The sequence below is a fragment of the Neofelis nebulosa genome, chromosome 2 (genome assembly GCF_028018385.1).
Source record: "Neofelis nebulosa isolate mNeoNeb1 chromosome 2, mNeoNeb1.pri, whole genome shotgun sequence".
NCBI classification, from domain to species: Eukaryota; Metazoa; Chordata; class Mammalia; order Carnivora; family Felidae; genus Neofelis; species Neofelis nebulosa.
The window spans coordinates 178,761,136-178,777,055 of NC_080783.1; the positions used below are offsets into that span (position 1 = coordinate 178,761,136).

Genomic DNA, 15,920 nt, shown 5'->3' on the forward strand with positions numbered 1-15,920 from the left:
CTTTGAACCGCTGTGGCGGGCGGGCACACTGTCTCCTGCACCCCTCAGAGTCGGGGCCGCCATCACCATGGCCACGGCTGCGAGTCGCCTCTCCGCTGGCGGGTCGCGGGACATTTTGTGGCGCGTGAGTGCTGCGCGCGCTGTGGCGCGCGCTCGGCCCGCCGCTGCAGTCGGGCCTGGCGGGCGGGTGCTAAACGCGCGTGCGCGGTGAGCGGGTGGGTGGAGGGCGGCTCCAGCGTAGCGTGGGGAGCGCGTGGGGAGGGGGCGACCCGAGGAACCGATTACGGGAATGTGCTGGGGGCATCCCGAGTGGAATCTGGTTATAGGGTGGGCGGAGCGGGCTGAGGAAAGCTGATTAGTGTGTGCGAGCGGGACGTCCTGAGTGACTTGTTATGGGGTGGGAGAGGAGTCCCAAGAGGAAGCTGGTTGGAATGAGAGGGATGACCTGCGTGGGAATTGGGGCAGGGAATGGGCAAGAGTTTCATGCAGGGGTGGTCTACCTAGTAGGTGCAAAGTAAATAGCTTATTGATTACTAGGGTTAAGAAGTGGGAAGGAATGTCCAGAATTGGAAAGACTGTGGTGTGGTCTTAGCAGAGGCTGTATTCCAAGCTAAACGCTTTGAGTCCTTAAGTTTTACTTGTTCTTTATCACCTATGTTATCCATGACTGGTGTTCAGTGGACAGAAAACATGGCTGCAGTTCTTTTCAAAACGTTCCCATTGCCACTGCCTTCCTTCAGGCGCAGGCTGTAAACTTTGGCTGTGGGCAGTTGTGGTAGACTGCCTCGTAATTGTCTCTTGTGGGTCTTGTCCTTTCTGATCCATCTTCAGTATAGCCACTTTACAAACACGAGAGTGTTTTTACCTTCCAAAATGTAAATCCGATTGTCATTTTATTTCTTCAGACCCCTCAGTATCTCTTCTTCTATTGACTTATTCGGCATTCTATCTTGTGTCTCTTAAGTGGCAGGCTCTGGTGATCACACATGAATACAATGCAGTAACTGCCTGATAATTGCTGTAGCTAATAATGGAAACGATATGCAGAAGATTCCCATACATCTTTTAGATATTAACATATCTATCAGTTAAACCTAGAGAGACAAGTACAAGTTGCTGTAAAATACAGTTGTAACACTAGATAAGACAATTCCTGCCCTTCCCCAAAGTGTGATATTTAATGTGGCATTGGACTCTGGACTAATACAAGAATCAGTTCAGTGATAATTACAAGATTCTGTAGTCGTATGCAGTGTTATTCATAGGAGTAACCGTTATGATCTGGGTGTAAATATTAGTGTTTAACGTCCTGTATGAAAAGATAGGATTTGCATAACTGGAATAACTGAAATAGTTTGACTTCATGATTGAGGGATTTTGTTTAATTATAGGTTTTGGGCTGGAGGATAGTTGCGAGTATTGTCTGGTCAGTGCTGCTTCTACCCATCTGTACCACAGTATTTATAATCTTCAGCAGCATTGATTTATTTCATCCTATTCAGTGGCTGTCTGGTAAGTGGTACTCAGTTTGGGGAAATCAAATTTACAGGACCTACTTCTCAGCATAAAAATTGTGTTATCAAATAATTTGTTTTTCATCACTGCCTATATTGATATGGCAAAACATTCACCTTGAGGTAATCTTAAGGCACTCCCTTTATGAATCACCTTTTCACTATATAATAATATTAGTAAACCTGTCAGACTGTATTATCACATAAGCAAAAAGATAATTAGAAGATCACATAAATGAAAACGTACCTTAATTTTTGTTTATTTGTCTTTTTTACTGCTTTTTTTTTTGGACATTGTCTTTTGAAGGACCAGAACTGTTCCTTTTCTCTATTTAAAAATTTGGAATAGAAAATATGACATCTGTCTCTTTAAAAAACCTGTCTAAAATTGAGACTACTTCATTTCTATATTGTGATTAATAAGAAAAAGAGAAGAGAGAAAAGGGGGAAAGAGTTAAAGACTAAGAAACATAGAGTTAAGTGCAAAGAGTGATGAGGAGGAAAAGATTGGAGCAGACTAAATGTTTCTCCGTGGAGACAAAAAAGTCACTACATTTATTACAATATGATTATGTTAATAATACGACCAATTATTGGCATCTACTGTGTGCCACACACTGTACTAAGCACCTTAAGTATATTAGCTGTTATCCTTCCTACAACCCTATATAATAAAGAGGTATTATCCCTACTTTATAAATGAAGAAGCTGAGACTTGGTTGTATAAGTCTGTGCAGAGTCACACAGTTAGCGAGTAACTGAACCAGAATTTGAACATTGGTCTCTGACTTCAAAGCCTGTGTTTTCCACTATGCTACACTAGAATTAAAAAGAGAAATGTTGCCAGGATAGGTTTTGAACTCTTTAAAGTTTAAAGCTTCTTGCCTAAGGCTAAGAAGCACGAATACTCTTAATTCTTTTTATTTCCCTCTCCCCAACAAGAACGACAAATTTCTTTTGCTTTGGGAAGTGGAAAGTGTGTTGTTGATTTAACTTTCAGAAGAAAATGCCGATTTTCAGGGAGTCAGAAGCTTTACCTTGTGGTCTTTGGAGACATTGCTGCTAAAGAATTACAGTCGTGTTAAGTTTTTTGTTGAGACACCTCAGTCACTTCTTGCAGGGGTTCTACAAGGCAGATAAAATTAAGCCTTAAGCCAGCACAGGGATGGCAGGTATTTCTGTAACCACCTTGCCTGAGTCTGCATCGCTCATTGATCTTGGCCGTCTGGTCCCAACCTCCGAGTATTGAGCACTGAAATCGAGAACCATTACCAGTTGTTCTGAATTGGCACTTAAGAAAAGCTTTTTGCCATTTCACGGGCAAGGGTTTTTTAATCCTAGTAACACCTTCCCTCCAAATGGGATTTGATTTGTGCCATTTTTCTCATCAAATGTTTCTCATCTCTTTCAACTTTTGCTCACAAAGTCTTTTCAGAGAAACTGTGCTCTTCCCTTTCTTATTTCTAGTCACATGAATCAGTTCTTTCATTCTTTTAGTTCAGTATAATGTTTGGCTTTAATTGTGAATACTTAACAAATATTCTTTACTAATCTTGGTCAGTAAATTATACTCCTAAAAATTATAGGTTTTATTATTAAGTCTCAGCCTATACACCAAATAGATTTCCTTGTTATTTCTCTTATTTATGTTTTTAGGTGTTTTATATACACATACATATTTTAAACTTGGCCATATTTTTGAAATGGAATATTTGCTTGTTCGGACTACTCTAAAATGTGAATGTTAGTATTTTACAGGAATACCGTGATTTTTAAATTTTTTTAATTCAGCTCACTTAGATGATTTATGCATTATGCTGTTTCCAGAAATGTTACATTTTTTGCTGTAGGAGCTAATTGCATTTATTAAGAAGAGATATAAAAAATACTATTTATACATTTTAAAAAGAAACCTTGTTGGTATATTACTAAATGTGGTACTTCTCTCTTTCACACGATGAAATACATTTGCATATGGTAGTATTTTGTCTGATGTTAACATCTGGATCATCTAAAGGAAATTCTAGTATAATTTTAAAGGACCCAGAGCTTGGTGTAAGTAACTCACACTGTAGTTCTTGAGTTGATGTTCTGTAGGACCTGTCAGCAGGGTATGAGTAAATTCTTAAAGAAAAGATAACTTTTACAATGAAACTTGCAGCTGTGGTTCAGACCCCTTTTCTATTGCAGTGTATTGATCGTGACTACATGACTGAATGAATTTACTAATTCATCTCTCTTGTGTTTTAGATTCTTTCAATGATCTATATAGTTCCTATGTAATTTTTTACCTCCTGCTGCTGTCAGTGGTAGTAGTAATAATAAGTATTTTTAACGTGGAGTTCTATGCAGGTGAGTTTTCAAATGTTAATTGTCTTAAAAATATGTGACTTTATATTATTAAGGGCATACTCAGTGCATTTTGTATGTAGGTGTATATAACAGGCTTGTTTTGAGTCACTTTGAGTCAGTTTAAGATATCTATACAGAATCATCTGCTTTGAATGTTTTAACTAAAAATTTATTTGAATGCCAGTTTCTCTGTGTTTAAAAATATTTAGAGGTTTGGGACACGTGGGTGGCTCAGTCAGTTAAGCATCTGACTCCCGATCTCAGCTCAGGTCTAGATCTCAGGGTCATGAGTTCAAGCCCCATGTTGGGTGTGAAGCCTATTTAAAATATTTAGAGCTCTTAGGACAAATATTATATGATTTCACTTATATAGTAGATTCCTAGAGTCATCAAATTCATAAAAACAGAAAGAATAATGGTTGCAGGGGCTGGGGGAGGAGGGAATGAGAAGCTGTTCTTTGACGGACACAGAGTTTCAGTTGGGCAGGATGGGAAAGTCTTGAGGTGGATGGTGGTGATGGGTATACAACAGTGTGAGTGAACTTATACTGCAGAGCTACATGCTTAAAAATGGTTAAAATGGGAAAAAATGGTTAAAATGGTCAACTTCTGTATATTTTACCACAATAACAAAATTTAGACCTTTTAATAGTTTACAGCTGCTGTTAAAGCTGTGACTCAGCAGATGTATTATAAAAATAACTCCTTTATAGGGTAGGAGATCAGGACCAGATGATTTCTAAGGTCCTTTTCAAATATAAAAGTCTATAATTCTATAGTTAAAAAAACAACAACAACTGTATGTTTTGCCTTGGGAAAATCACCTGCTAGATTCCAGAGCTTTGTATTTTTTTCAGTTTTTCTTTTTACTCTTTATGCCTTTTCTGATTCCTGCATCTGTCCTTATGGTACTGTAAGAAGCTTTTTCTGACACTTCTTTTTTTGACTATACCATCATCCCTCTCTTAGCTCTTCAGTAGTTGCTTCTTAGAGATGGGATAAAATTTCAAGTCCTACTCTGGATGTTATAATATATACCCTTTTCCCTTGCTTTCTTAATCCTTTACGCCTATCTGATGGATCTCTTTTTCTGTTCAAGCCATACACAACTCTCCCTAGCATTGTGCTCTTTTACACAGTCCCACATTCTCAGGTCATCTTGATGTAGATGCCACACTAGGGCTGTCCAGCTTGTCATTCTTAAAGCTTGATTAGTCACTTTGAATCATTCCTTCAAAAGCATTCTATGTGCCATACATTGTATGGGGATAAGAGATGAGTATTATGGTCCCACTTGTCCCCAGAGGATCTCAGTTAATCAAACATATTCAATTACAATACACTGGATAGTATGGGAATATATAGGAACACATTTACCCAGCATGGGAAGCTTCGTGGAGGACATGATGCTTAAACCAAGCCTTGAAGGATGAGTTGTATTAATTGGGAGAAGGAAAATGATGTTCCAGGGAAAAGATAAAGCACATAGAAAGGCTTAGGGGCACCTGGGTGGCTTGGTTGAGCTCCTGACTCTTGGTTTCAACTCAGGTCATGATCCCAGCATCGTGGGATCGAGCCCTGTGATGGGCTCCATGCTGAGTGTGGAGCCTGCTTAAGATTCTTGCTCGCTCACTCTATCTCCATCTCCCTAGGCCCTTCTCCCTCACTCGTGTGCTCTCTTTAAAAAAAGGCTTAGAGACATGAGAAGCTTTGTTCAGAGCGTTATAAGTCAATTGCATGCTCAGTGGGTCTCATGGGCATTTCTGGGGGGCAGGGAGAGGGGATAGCAATCTCTTTCTCCAAATGTAAAACACCTAAGCCCTCTCCTTTCACAGGAATTTTTCATCTCTCTACTCTCTCTTTACTTGGAATCTGTTAAAAGAAGAATGTATAGGGGCGCCTGGGTGGCTCAGTCAGTTGAGCATCTGACTTTGGCTCAGGTCATGATCTCACAGTTCGTGAGTTTGAGCCCTTGTCAGGCTCTCTGCTGTCAACATGGAGCCTGCTTTGGATCCTTTGTCCCTCCCTCTCTCTGCCTCTCTCCAGCTCACTCTATCAAAAATAATAAATAAACATTAAAAAAAGAAAAGAATGTGTGTATGGGTAGGTCAGGAAACCCTCTGCTAGCTGTTTTCAAAAGTCAAAGTCAATATCCCTCCTACCCACACTCACCTGCCCTAGCACACTTCCTGAAAACTGTTTTTGATTATCAGAAGTATTAGAAATTCCTGTACAAGCATTTATTTTAGTATTCAGTGTTGTCATCATTTACCTAGTTTGTGGTTTAGTTTTTACAATTGGGCTATATATTGACAAGTTCAAATGCTGAAGTAAAGGTAACTTGTCAGAGGGCAAGCACTATCTTTCAAAAATGATCATTATTTGTTCTTTTATGGCACCTACAAGGTTGGCAGGGTAGACAGTATTTGAACTATTTTGATTAAACTATTTTAATTATTTTAACTTAGAATTCTTAATTTAGAGTTTTTCTTTACTTCACATTGATTCTGGGTTTCCTTGTGCCTTTGGAATATCTGTGCAAGGACGAGAGGGAACGATATGGTTCGTGTCCCCTGATCTCATATGCTACAGATTATAAAGCCACAGTAACGTGCTTTATTTGCAGTTGTGCCTTCCATTCCCTGCTCCAGACTGGCACTGATCGGGAAGATCATTCACCCTCAGCAGCTCATGCACTCATTTGTTCATGCTGCAATGGGAATGATGGTGGCTTGGTGTGCTGCAGTGATAACCAAGGGTCGATACGGTTTTCTTGTGGTTTCCTGCACTGGTACTGAGAGGTAATATGAAATCTGTTTTCTCTATGGAACTTGTTTAGTTACTAATCCAAAGGTGACCTGTATAGGTTAATAGTTTGTGGGCATTCTTTGTTTATTCTAGACTTACACGGAAGGTGCTTTTATACATAACATCAGATGTTTTTGATATTTATGCTTGTTGAATTTCAGTAGTTTTTTTAAAACTGTTTTCTGTGCAAGGTGCTATGCCAGGTGCTGTTGGATTTGTGAGAGTGATTCACACATACACTATAAGGTCTTTGAGAGTTAGGAACAGTAAGGGAATTAAGACATGGACACAAATGGATGTGATAGAAGAGAAATAGGAATTTATGTGAAGTGGGAGGGAATAAGAAAGTAATGTGTACACATTAAACCTGTGGCAGTTCAGAAAGCAGGGAAGATCATTGGCTTCTTGGAGGAGGTGGCATTTAGGTTGGAGTTTAAGGAAGGATTGTGTGGGGAGAATGAAGAAAAAACTTTAAAATAATTACAACCACCTTCTTCAGTAGTCCTTTTATCATTTTGAAACTGATACATTTCTTGAACACATGGCCCTGATAAAAATTTCAGGTTGCTATTCTGAGCTTAAAAATAAAAAAAGATTACGGTAGTCTTAAGTTCCCTATTTTTTACCACCTTTAAAATCTAGGGTTCATGAGTACTACTTAATACTTGATTTCCCTCCCCCCCCCCCGCCCCCTCCAGTTACTATTACATAGGGCTTTTTTTTTTTTCCTAATGTGATAAATTTTCTTTAGTGAAAAGGGTCCTCTTGAGGGATTGCCCCTTTAGAAGAAGAGATAGCACAGAGAGAAGGCCAAAGGCATGACCTCTCTAGCAGGCACGCATCGTTCAGTTCTAGCTCTCAGTCCAAATGCAGCGTACCTGCTTGTAAGCGGTGTTGCGTGCTATCACAGGGCATGTTCTTCCCATTGGCAGACTTCCACAGGAAGAGCTAAGGAGTTAACCTTTAGAGAGGTCAAATTCTCATGCATCCGGGAAAGGGTTTTATTAATCTTTTGCCCACACTTAACCCAAAATGAGCCATTTAGTTAGCATTTGGGGCATGTCTTAAGTGATTATGTCAAAGTTTGAGCTTTCTAAAACAGTGGTTTGTGTCCTTGACTGTTGAATTAATAACCTTTTTCTCTCCAGTTTAAATAGCCCTGCTGCACAAACCTGCTTAAATGAGTATCACCTGTTTTTTCTCCTGGCTGGTGCATTTATGGGCTATAGCTACAGTCTCCTGTATTTTATTAACAACATGAACTATCTTCCATTTCCTATCATACAGGTAAGATATCATTTGAGCATTACGTTATGTCAGAATTTAGCAGAATTAAAATTGCCTTCGTATATGTGTATATAACTGGCCTCATCTGATTGATTCAAGATTTGATCAACAAAACTTAGGACTGAGATCATCAAAATGCCATTTGGAGAAGAGTGATTTGTTTTCATGAGACTTTAGCATATGTTTGAGGAGCTGTAGCTGCCCTTCACACTGCCACTCTGAGGATACTGCTTTGCCCCACTCTTTCCCCCGCTGCTAGGTAGTGGCAGTTGCTGTGACCTAGCAGGGCTGGGGGAGGAGGAGGATGACATTCATGCAGTGTACTTCTGTGCAGCTGCCAGCTTCCTTTTGCACCTAAGAACTCATGGGCTTGAGGATGTTCACGTAAGTACAGAATGCCAGTTACTGTCTCAGATCTTTTCCAGAATGAGGCATGGTATATTTAAATAAATCAAACAGTTTGACTGGTTTGACTGAATAGTTTAAACTATCTTTCAGTTAGGTTTTTAAAAATCTAATCTGGTAGGAGTCTTTGGTGGAACTCAGAACCACCTCCTTTGGCAGGAGAGAGAAAGATTGGTTGAGATTTCTCCTGTGGCGTGAAGGCTGTCTCCAGACTGTTCCCACTCTTCCTGACTGTGCTCTGACTCGCTTCATTCCTGTGCTGTGGCAGGCTAAGGACTGGGCTTTGGAGCAAAACTATTAGAACCAGCCCTTTCCCACTGAGACCCAGTCTGGTGGGGAGGGAGGGATGTGCAAACAAATGATGTATCGTGAGAGTGTGAGAATGTAGATTAGGGTTCTCCTGACTGCACTGAAGGTCCCATATTCCTGTTGCTTCCATGAGAACGATCTGTTAAAAGTAGACCTATTGCAAGGAGATAGTGCTCACAGAAAAAGCTGGCGAGGGCACCTGGGTGGCTTAGTCGGTTAAGCATCTGACTCGGTTTCGGCTCCGGTCATGATCTCATAGTTTGTGGGTTCAAGCCCCACGTTGGGCTTTGCACTGACAGTGCAGAGCCTGCTTGGGATTCTCTCTCCCTCTCTGTCTGCCCCTCCCCTGCTCATGCTCTGCTTCTCTCTCTGAAAAATACATAAACATGAAAAAAAAAAGAACAGGAGCTGGCCCTTACCTCCCTGCAGTCTGTGAGTGTATGAAGGAAGAGTCCTGGTTAGAAATTCTTCACATCTTGAGAAGATGAATTAAAAGCAGAGTGTCAGCTTTGCCACCTTAAAATTTTAGGAGGAAAAAACCCCAAATTCTGTACAGAAATATCCATGCTAAATCATATTTGATCCAAATGTAATTAAGAATATAAAGAATAAACGTGTTAGAGAAAAACGAGATACCCCGAAATCACTTTCTCCTCCATGAACCTCAGTTGATGGCAAAAGAATACAAGTAGGAACGGTCCGGTAACTGATGGTGCCTGCCAGTAGAGGGTTCCGGCTGTGTAAAGTCACGTTTGTTTTTTTGTTTTTTTTTTTTCTAAATGTTTATTTTTGAGAGAGAGACAGAGAGTGTAAGTAGGGGAGGGGCAGAGAAAGAAAGAGAGAGAGAGAGAGAGAGAGAGAGACAGAGAGAGGGAGAGAGAATCCTAAGCAGGCTCTGAGCTGTCAGCACAGAGTTGGACGTGGGGCTCAAACTCATGAGCCGTGAGGTCATGACCTGAGCCGAAGTTGGACGCTTACCTGACTGAGCCACCCAGGTGCCCCAGTAATGTCACATTTGTAAAATTTTACTACTAAAGTTTTTGTAATTTCTTTTGATAAAATTTTATTTTATTAGAAATAGAGATAGAGTGTGAGCAGGGGAGGGGCAGAGAGAGGGAGACACAGAATCTGAAGCAGGCTCCAGGCTCCGAGCTGTCAGCACAGAGCCCGATGCAGGGCTCGAACTCCAGAACTGTGAGATCGTGACCTAAGCCAAAGTCAGACGCTTAACTGACTGAGCCACCCAGGCGCCCGGTCCTTTGATAAAAATTTAGATTTATTTTTATGCCCATGAAGTTTCTTTTCTTTCTTTCTTTCTTTTTTTTTTTTTTTTTTTTTTTTTTTTAGTGTTTTTATTTATTTTTGAGAGAGAGACAGGGAGACACAGAATCCGAAGCAGGCTGCAGGGAGCCCAATGCGGGGCTCAAACTTGTGAACCACAAGTTTATGACCTGAGCTGAGGTCAGATGCTCAACCGACTGAGCTACCCAGGCGCCCTGAAGTTTCTTTTCTAACGGTAATATTCAGCTTTGGCTTCAGATTCAACTTTGGCAGAACGTTGACTTTTAACATTGGGCCATTCTGTATTTGGCCAAAATCTTTTTTGGGGGCATCTCTCATAACCATGAGTGTACAGGAACAGTGTTGTTTGGTTTGCCCAGGTGGGTGTTATTCTCCAGCCCCGGGGATGGTTGGAACAGGGGTTTTATGGGTGGATGCAGTGGAGTAAGGGAGGTACAGGTTTTTGGCAAGAGTAGTTGAAATGATGGGTCTTTGTAACCAGGATCATAGTTTCTCATCCACCAAGTTTGTAACTGTCTTTGCCTGGCTGGATAGATTTGCCTCTTCAGAAGATTGATGGGGAAGGAACATACAATAGCTTAGCCTTCTTTGATTAGCCCTAAGAGCATGGTGCACATCGTATGACCTTTCCTTATGCACTTCAGTTGATAAGGAAAGCAATATTGATAGGAACTTGCAAGCTTAAAGTGAGATCAGGCCCATTTGTTCTTCTGAACCTCCATAAAATGAGATGATGGTAATAGCTGTTTACTTTTTTTCTTTAACTGGCCAAGCTGACCAGAGAATGTTAGACCTTAATTTTTTTTTTTTTATAAGCATAACGGCATTATTATTAGCATCGCCATCATCATTATTTTTGGTGCTGCCTGTCAGCTTACGTCCTAAGAGGAGAGTGGTAACACTATTTTTATTATAAAATATTCCAATACCGTAGATAAAACCAAAGTTTCCTTTAGTCATTCTGCTGCCAATCTCAATCTTTGCCTCAGAGATCACTGTGACCAGTTTAGTGTATGTTCTGCTAAACCCTTTACTGTATAGTTACATATATATTATATATATGTAGGATGGAGCTTCCATAAAATTTTATATGGTACATATTATTCAGTAACTGCTGTTTTCATGTAACAGTATGAAAAATTAGCTCTTTTTAAAAATCTAATTCTAAGCAATTTATCATTAGCCTATTAGTTTTTCTTTAAACTAGCCTATAGAACTACAACCAGTTCCATTGTCCTTATTGAGTTCTTAATGATAGACTGATGGGGAAAAACAGAACATCAGCATAGAGTAGGAGACAAAGAAGTGGATGAACATCAGGACAGGGCTTGGCAAGCTCTAGGCCAACAAGACTGAAAGTATTAAGTAAGATAAGATTTATAGAGCCTGGCACATAGTTAATACTCAGTGAAGGGTAGTTTATAGCCACATCACAGAAGAAACCCACTAGGGAATTGGGGAGCACGAAGAGGTTCTATTAGTTATTCTCTGCATATTTACTGATATGCCTACCTCTTTGCCTAACCTCTTTGGATAGTTGTGAGTAGTGGTTGAGGTGAGAGCTTCAGTAGGAACAGTATAGGAACTATAGCCTTTCTATTGGGAGATCGAGGTAAGAAGGTAGCACCCAGGGGCTGTGCATAATTGTGCCGCTCTGTATCTTGGACTTTGAATATATCCAAATAAACCAGGACACTTGAAACTGTGTGGTTAGTGACCAGGTATTCATATGGGATGCTTTTTGAAAGATACTGTAGGAGTTCACAGACATTGTATGAAGCTGTAATTTCCACCTGAGTAATATAATTATTTGCTCTTCTTTAGCTCCTGAAATTCCTTAAAGAAGGATCAGCCATAATAGAAGCAGAAAAGAAGACCAGAATTTGGGAAATTCATCATTGCTTCATTAAATTTCCTTTAGATTCTGCCCAATAATTTAAAAATATTTTTCCATTGGCATTTTTGGGGCAGGGAGGGGAGAGGAAAGAAGCAAACAAGCCTTATTTTACAAGAAGTGTAGTTTGTTTTTTTTCCAGGAAAAAAGCATTTCATATTTTTTAATTGATTTTTCTCTCTTAGATAATTAGAATAGAAGATACCCATTAATGCACTGTTTGGCTGGGTCAGCCTTCTTATCTCACAGATAATTAGGAGACATGACTTGCTCAGTGCTACACAGAGAGGAGTACTGAAACTCAGGTCTCCCGACTCAGTCTCGTGTCTTCTGCCTATTTTTCTTGTAGACAGCATTTGAAAACATTGAGTGTAGAGGCAGTATGCAGAAGATTGTAGTCTCTGAAACCAGCCTGCCTGGTTTAAAATCTCAGATTTTCCTTTTGCTAGCTGTTAAATTGGTTAAGTCGCACCTCGGCTTCCTCATTGGTAAGATGAGGATAATAATGGAACCTCCTTCATAGCGTTGTACTTAGAGTAGTACCTGGTACATGCTAAGCGGCCAAAGAATGTCAGCTGCTGCTGCTGTGATTATCATGTTTTTTGTATGTACACACTCTATTTCCATAGTCTTTAGTATAACTGTAGATATTGTTAATTTTGTCATTTCTGATCTCCTATCAATGAGATGTTGTATATGTAAATATTAAATATTTTAACAACAGAAATTGTTGATTTTTTACCTCTGGAATAAACTTCATCTTTTTATGCAATGATTATTATTTTTTTTTATTATGTGGACTGTTTTAGTGTTTGCTTTAGAATGAACTAGAACCTCTACTTGGAAGTGTCCTTTGATTCTGTTTTTCTTTTTTTTTCTCAGCAATACAAGTTCTTGCGCTTCAGGAGATCTCTGCTCTTGTTAGTTAAGCATAGTTGTGTGGAATCACTGTTCCTGATTAGAAATTTCTGCATTGTGTATTATTTTCTTGGTAAGAATTTCTGCTTTTTGATACAGTGTATGTGTTAGCTCACAGCTCAGAAAATGTCAATTAACCAAGTCATTTTTGGTTTTGTTTGTTTCTCAATTGTAGGTATGTGACTAGCCTGATTCAATGTTTAGATTGTTAAAGAGTATTTATTAAGTTAAGGGAAAATATTGTTAAAGAAAATGTATGTACAAACAATGGAATATTATTCAACCTTAAAAGAGAAGGAAATCCTGTTATGTGTTACAACATGGATAAAACTTGAGGACAACATACTAAGTGAAATAAGCCAGTTGCCAAAAGACAAATACTGCATGATTCCATTTACATGAGGTGTTACTTGAAGCAGTCACACTCTTAGAAATAGAAAGTATAATTGTGGTTGCCAGGGGCTGTGTGGGGGAAGGAAAAAGGAGAGTTGTTGCTAAGTGGGTAGAGAGTTTCAGTCTGCAAGATGAAAAAGTTCGGGAGATCTGTTGCACAAGGTGCATATAGTGTCTGTACACTTCATGGTTAAGCTGGTTAATTTTGTTGTGTGGTTTTTACCATGATAAAAAAAGAAGAAAATATATGTCATTTTGTCATTCTATAAATAACATACTCTTTTTTTATAACCTTTTGTAACTTGGTACTAATATACTAGAATATCCTGCTGCTAAGGGAAACATAGAATTTATTAACATGAATTTTAAGCACAGAAATATAGCTTACTTAATATAATGAGGCAGATCAAGATGAATGGAAAACATTAATCTCAATAGCAACATATAATAGTATAATCAAAATTCAGCATCCTAAAATACTGTTTTCAGACTACAGGTTTCCCCCATTATCTGAAAGTGGAGTGTTCCTGGGAAACTTTTTGTAAGCTGAAATGGCACAAAGTGAAGAAGCAATTACTGTTGATTTATATAGAAAGATTAAAAAAATTGTTTTAAATGTTTATTTTTGAGAAGACAGAGTCAGAGTGTGAGCCGGGGAGGGGGCAGAGGGGGGAAACCCAGAATCCAAAGGAGGCTCTAGGCTCTGAGCTGTCAGCGCAGAGCCCGATTCAGGGCTCAAACTCAGGAACCCTGAGATCATGACTTGAGCTGAAGTCAGATGCTCACCTGATTGAGCCATTCAGGCACCCTGATATGGAAAGATTTTTGAGTATCCCAAAATAACCTCTCTTAGGCTTTTCTGATACTTTAGGACGCATCTTGCTAATGGATGCACAAAACAAATTGAGATAAAGCACGGATGCTCACAGACACAGTTCAAAGCTTTGGAGGCTTGATGCTGAGCTGCAGGAAGGAGCCTGGTGGGGCTGCTCTTTCTGCTCAGGGTGTGCTGCCTCTATACAGCAGCTGTTCGGCTTGGTGCAGAACAAATGCTGAATGTTGTTTGCACTTTTCTGCCTTTTTCATAAATTTGGATTTCTTTCAGTTAGAACAAGTGCTAGCTTAGGCCTTTCATAAAAGCGAAGTGGCATAACATGAACTTTCAAAAAGCAGGGGATATCTGCATAACTTTCTGATCCTACTTTTTTCTATGGAATCATTTTATAGAATTGTTTTTACTGGGTATGGGCTGTTCTGTTGTCCACTTCTTTCATCCTTAGTTTATATAACCCATTGTTTTACATAGCTCTTACAACTGTCATTCTGATGTTAACACCTTGTTGTTTTTTTATTAACCTACTATCTTCATTCATCCTGGATGTTTCCCCACCATTGTACATTTGGGCTGACATAGCAGCCGTGTGACTATTTCCGTGGTCAACTATTTCTTCTAGAACTCTGTACATGTTCCATTCAGATTTCATTTCAGATGTTAGCACTTTTCATTTCTTTGTTGCACTTGGGTCTTTTTGGCCAGTTTCTTTCAGTTATTCATTTTTATAAAATGTCATGTGGGCTTTTCATAGGAAACAAGGAGGCGACACAATGTTATGCTTTGCTGTCTGCGCCTGAACTGAATAACAGATGTCAGTGACCAATCACAAACAGACTTAGAAAGAAGGGATGTGATTAGTCACAGATTGTGATGTGTTTCCATTATCTACATACTGATTTGTGTACTGAGAAGCTGGAAATATATTCAGTTGCTCACTGTAAATATACCATTGGCAACTGAAATTTGAATTATGCTGTTGGGGGGACTAGTGTGATTTAACTAAACCACCACTGAAATATGACTGAAATATATGCATAATCAGACCTGTGCAAAGCAAGGACTTCCTGTATTTAGAAATTATTCTCTTTTCCTGCCCATTCCTGATCAAACAACCTAGCGTTTTGACCCAGGTCTTAGTGTCTACTTGGTCATCTCATCAACCTCATGTTACAAAGTATGATTAAGATTTATTAACTTTTTATGTTTATAGCATTGTATTTTTTTCCTGTCAGGCCATATTCCCAAAGCTTGGATTAGCACTGCAATGGACCTTCAGATAGATGAGTAAGTGATATATGAAAAGTCTGATTTTTAAATCTGTTAGCTGTTTCCATCATTGTAGGTGTTTACCACTTTCCACGTATTTTGTTTAGATTTAGCCTTTAAATTTTTAAAGTTGAAAACCAATTGTATTCATTCTGGAATATACCTAGTTCATATAACTCAAAATTCTAGTGTCATATAAAAGAGTATACAGTTAAGAATAATCCTTTTGCTCCTGTCTCTAGTCACCAAGGTTCCTCTCCCTGGAAATTAGCAGTGATAATTTGTTTTTTGTTAGATATAGCTTTTATATTATAGAAAAGTGGACTTCTTGAGTTGTATGGGCATACCTCTCTTGTTTTTCTCCTCAGTAATCATTCTCTGCTATTGTGGTAGGTAAGCACAGTGCTATGGTATTGTTTTAACTTTACCACTAAAGAAACCAAAATTGAGCAGGGTCATATGACCAGTTGAAGGTCAATAAGTGATAATCGAGTGGCAGCACTAGGGTGTCTTACTCTGGTTCTTTCCCATGTACTTTGCACATAGATAAGGCTTTAATCTTTATTTGGAAAAAAATGTAAATTTCTCTATCAGTATTTGTTCTTTTAATTTTTATTATTCTACTGTGAGACTTTTT

At 39.1% G+C, this 15,920-nt stretch overlaps 1 protein-coding gene across 2 annotated transcripts in view; it reads left to right on the top strand.

The window, feature by feature from the left end:
- Positions 1–15: 15 nt before the first annotated feature.
- NDC1 (NDC1 transmembrane nucleoporin) overlaps positions 16–15,920 on the top strand; it is a 47,338-nt gene continuing 31,433 nt past the window's right edge. For both annotated transcript variants that reach the window (XR_009251892.1, XM_058695841.1), the window contains exons 1-7: positions 16–124; positions 1,392–1,512; positions 3,765–3,866; positions 6,493–6,667; positions 7,823–7,961; positions 12,754–12,862; positions 15,250–15,301. Coding sequence is in view for 1 of the 2 variants with exons in the window: in XM_058695841.1 (XP_058551824.1) it covers positions 68–124; positions 1,392–1,512; positions 3,765–3,866; positions 6,493–6,667; positions 7,823–7,961; positions 12,754–12,862; positions 15,250–15,301 (755 nt within the window). In the remaining variant the exon portion in view is untranslated. The remainder of the gene's footprint in view (positions 125–1,391; positions 1,513–3,764; positions 3,867–6,492; positions 6,668–7,822; positions 7,962–12,753; positions 12,863–15,249; positions 15,302–15,920) is intronic.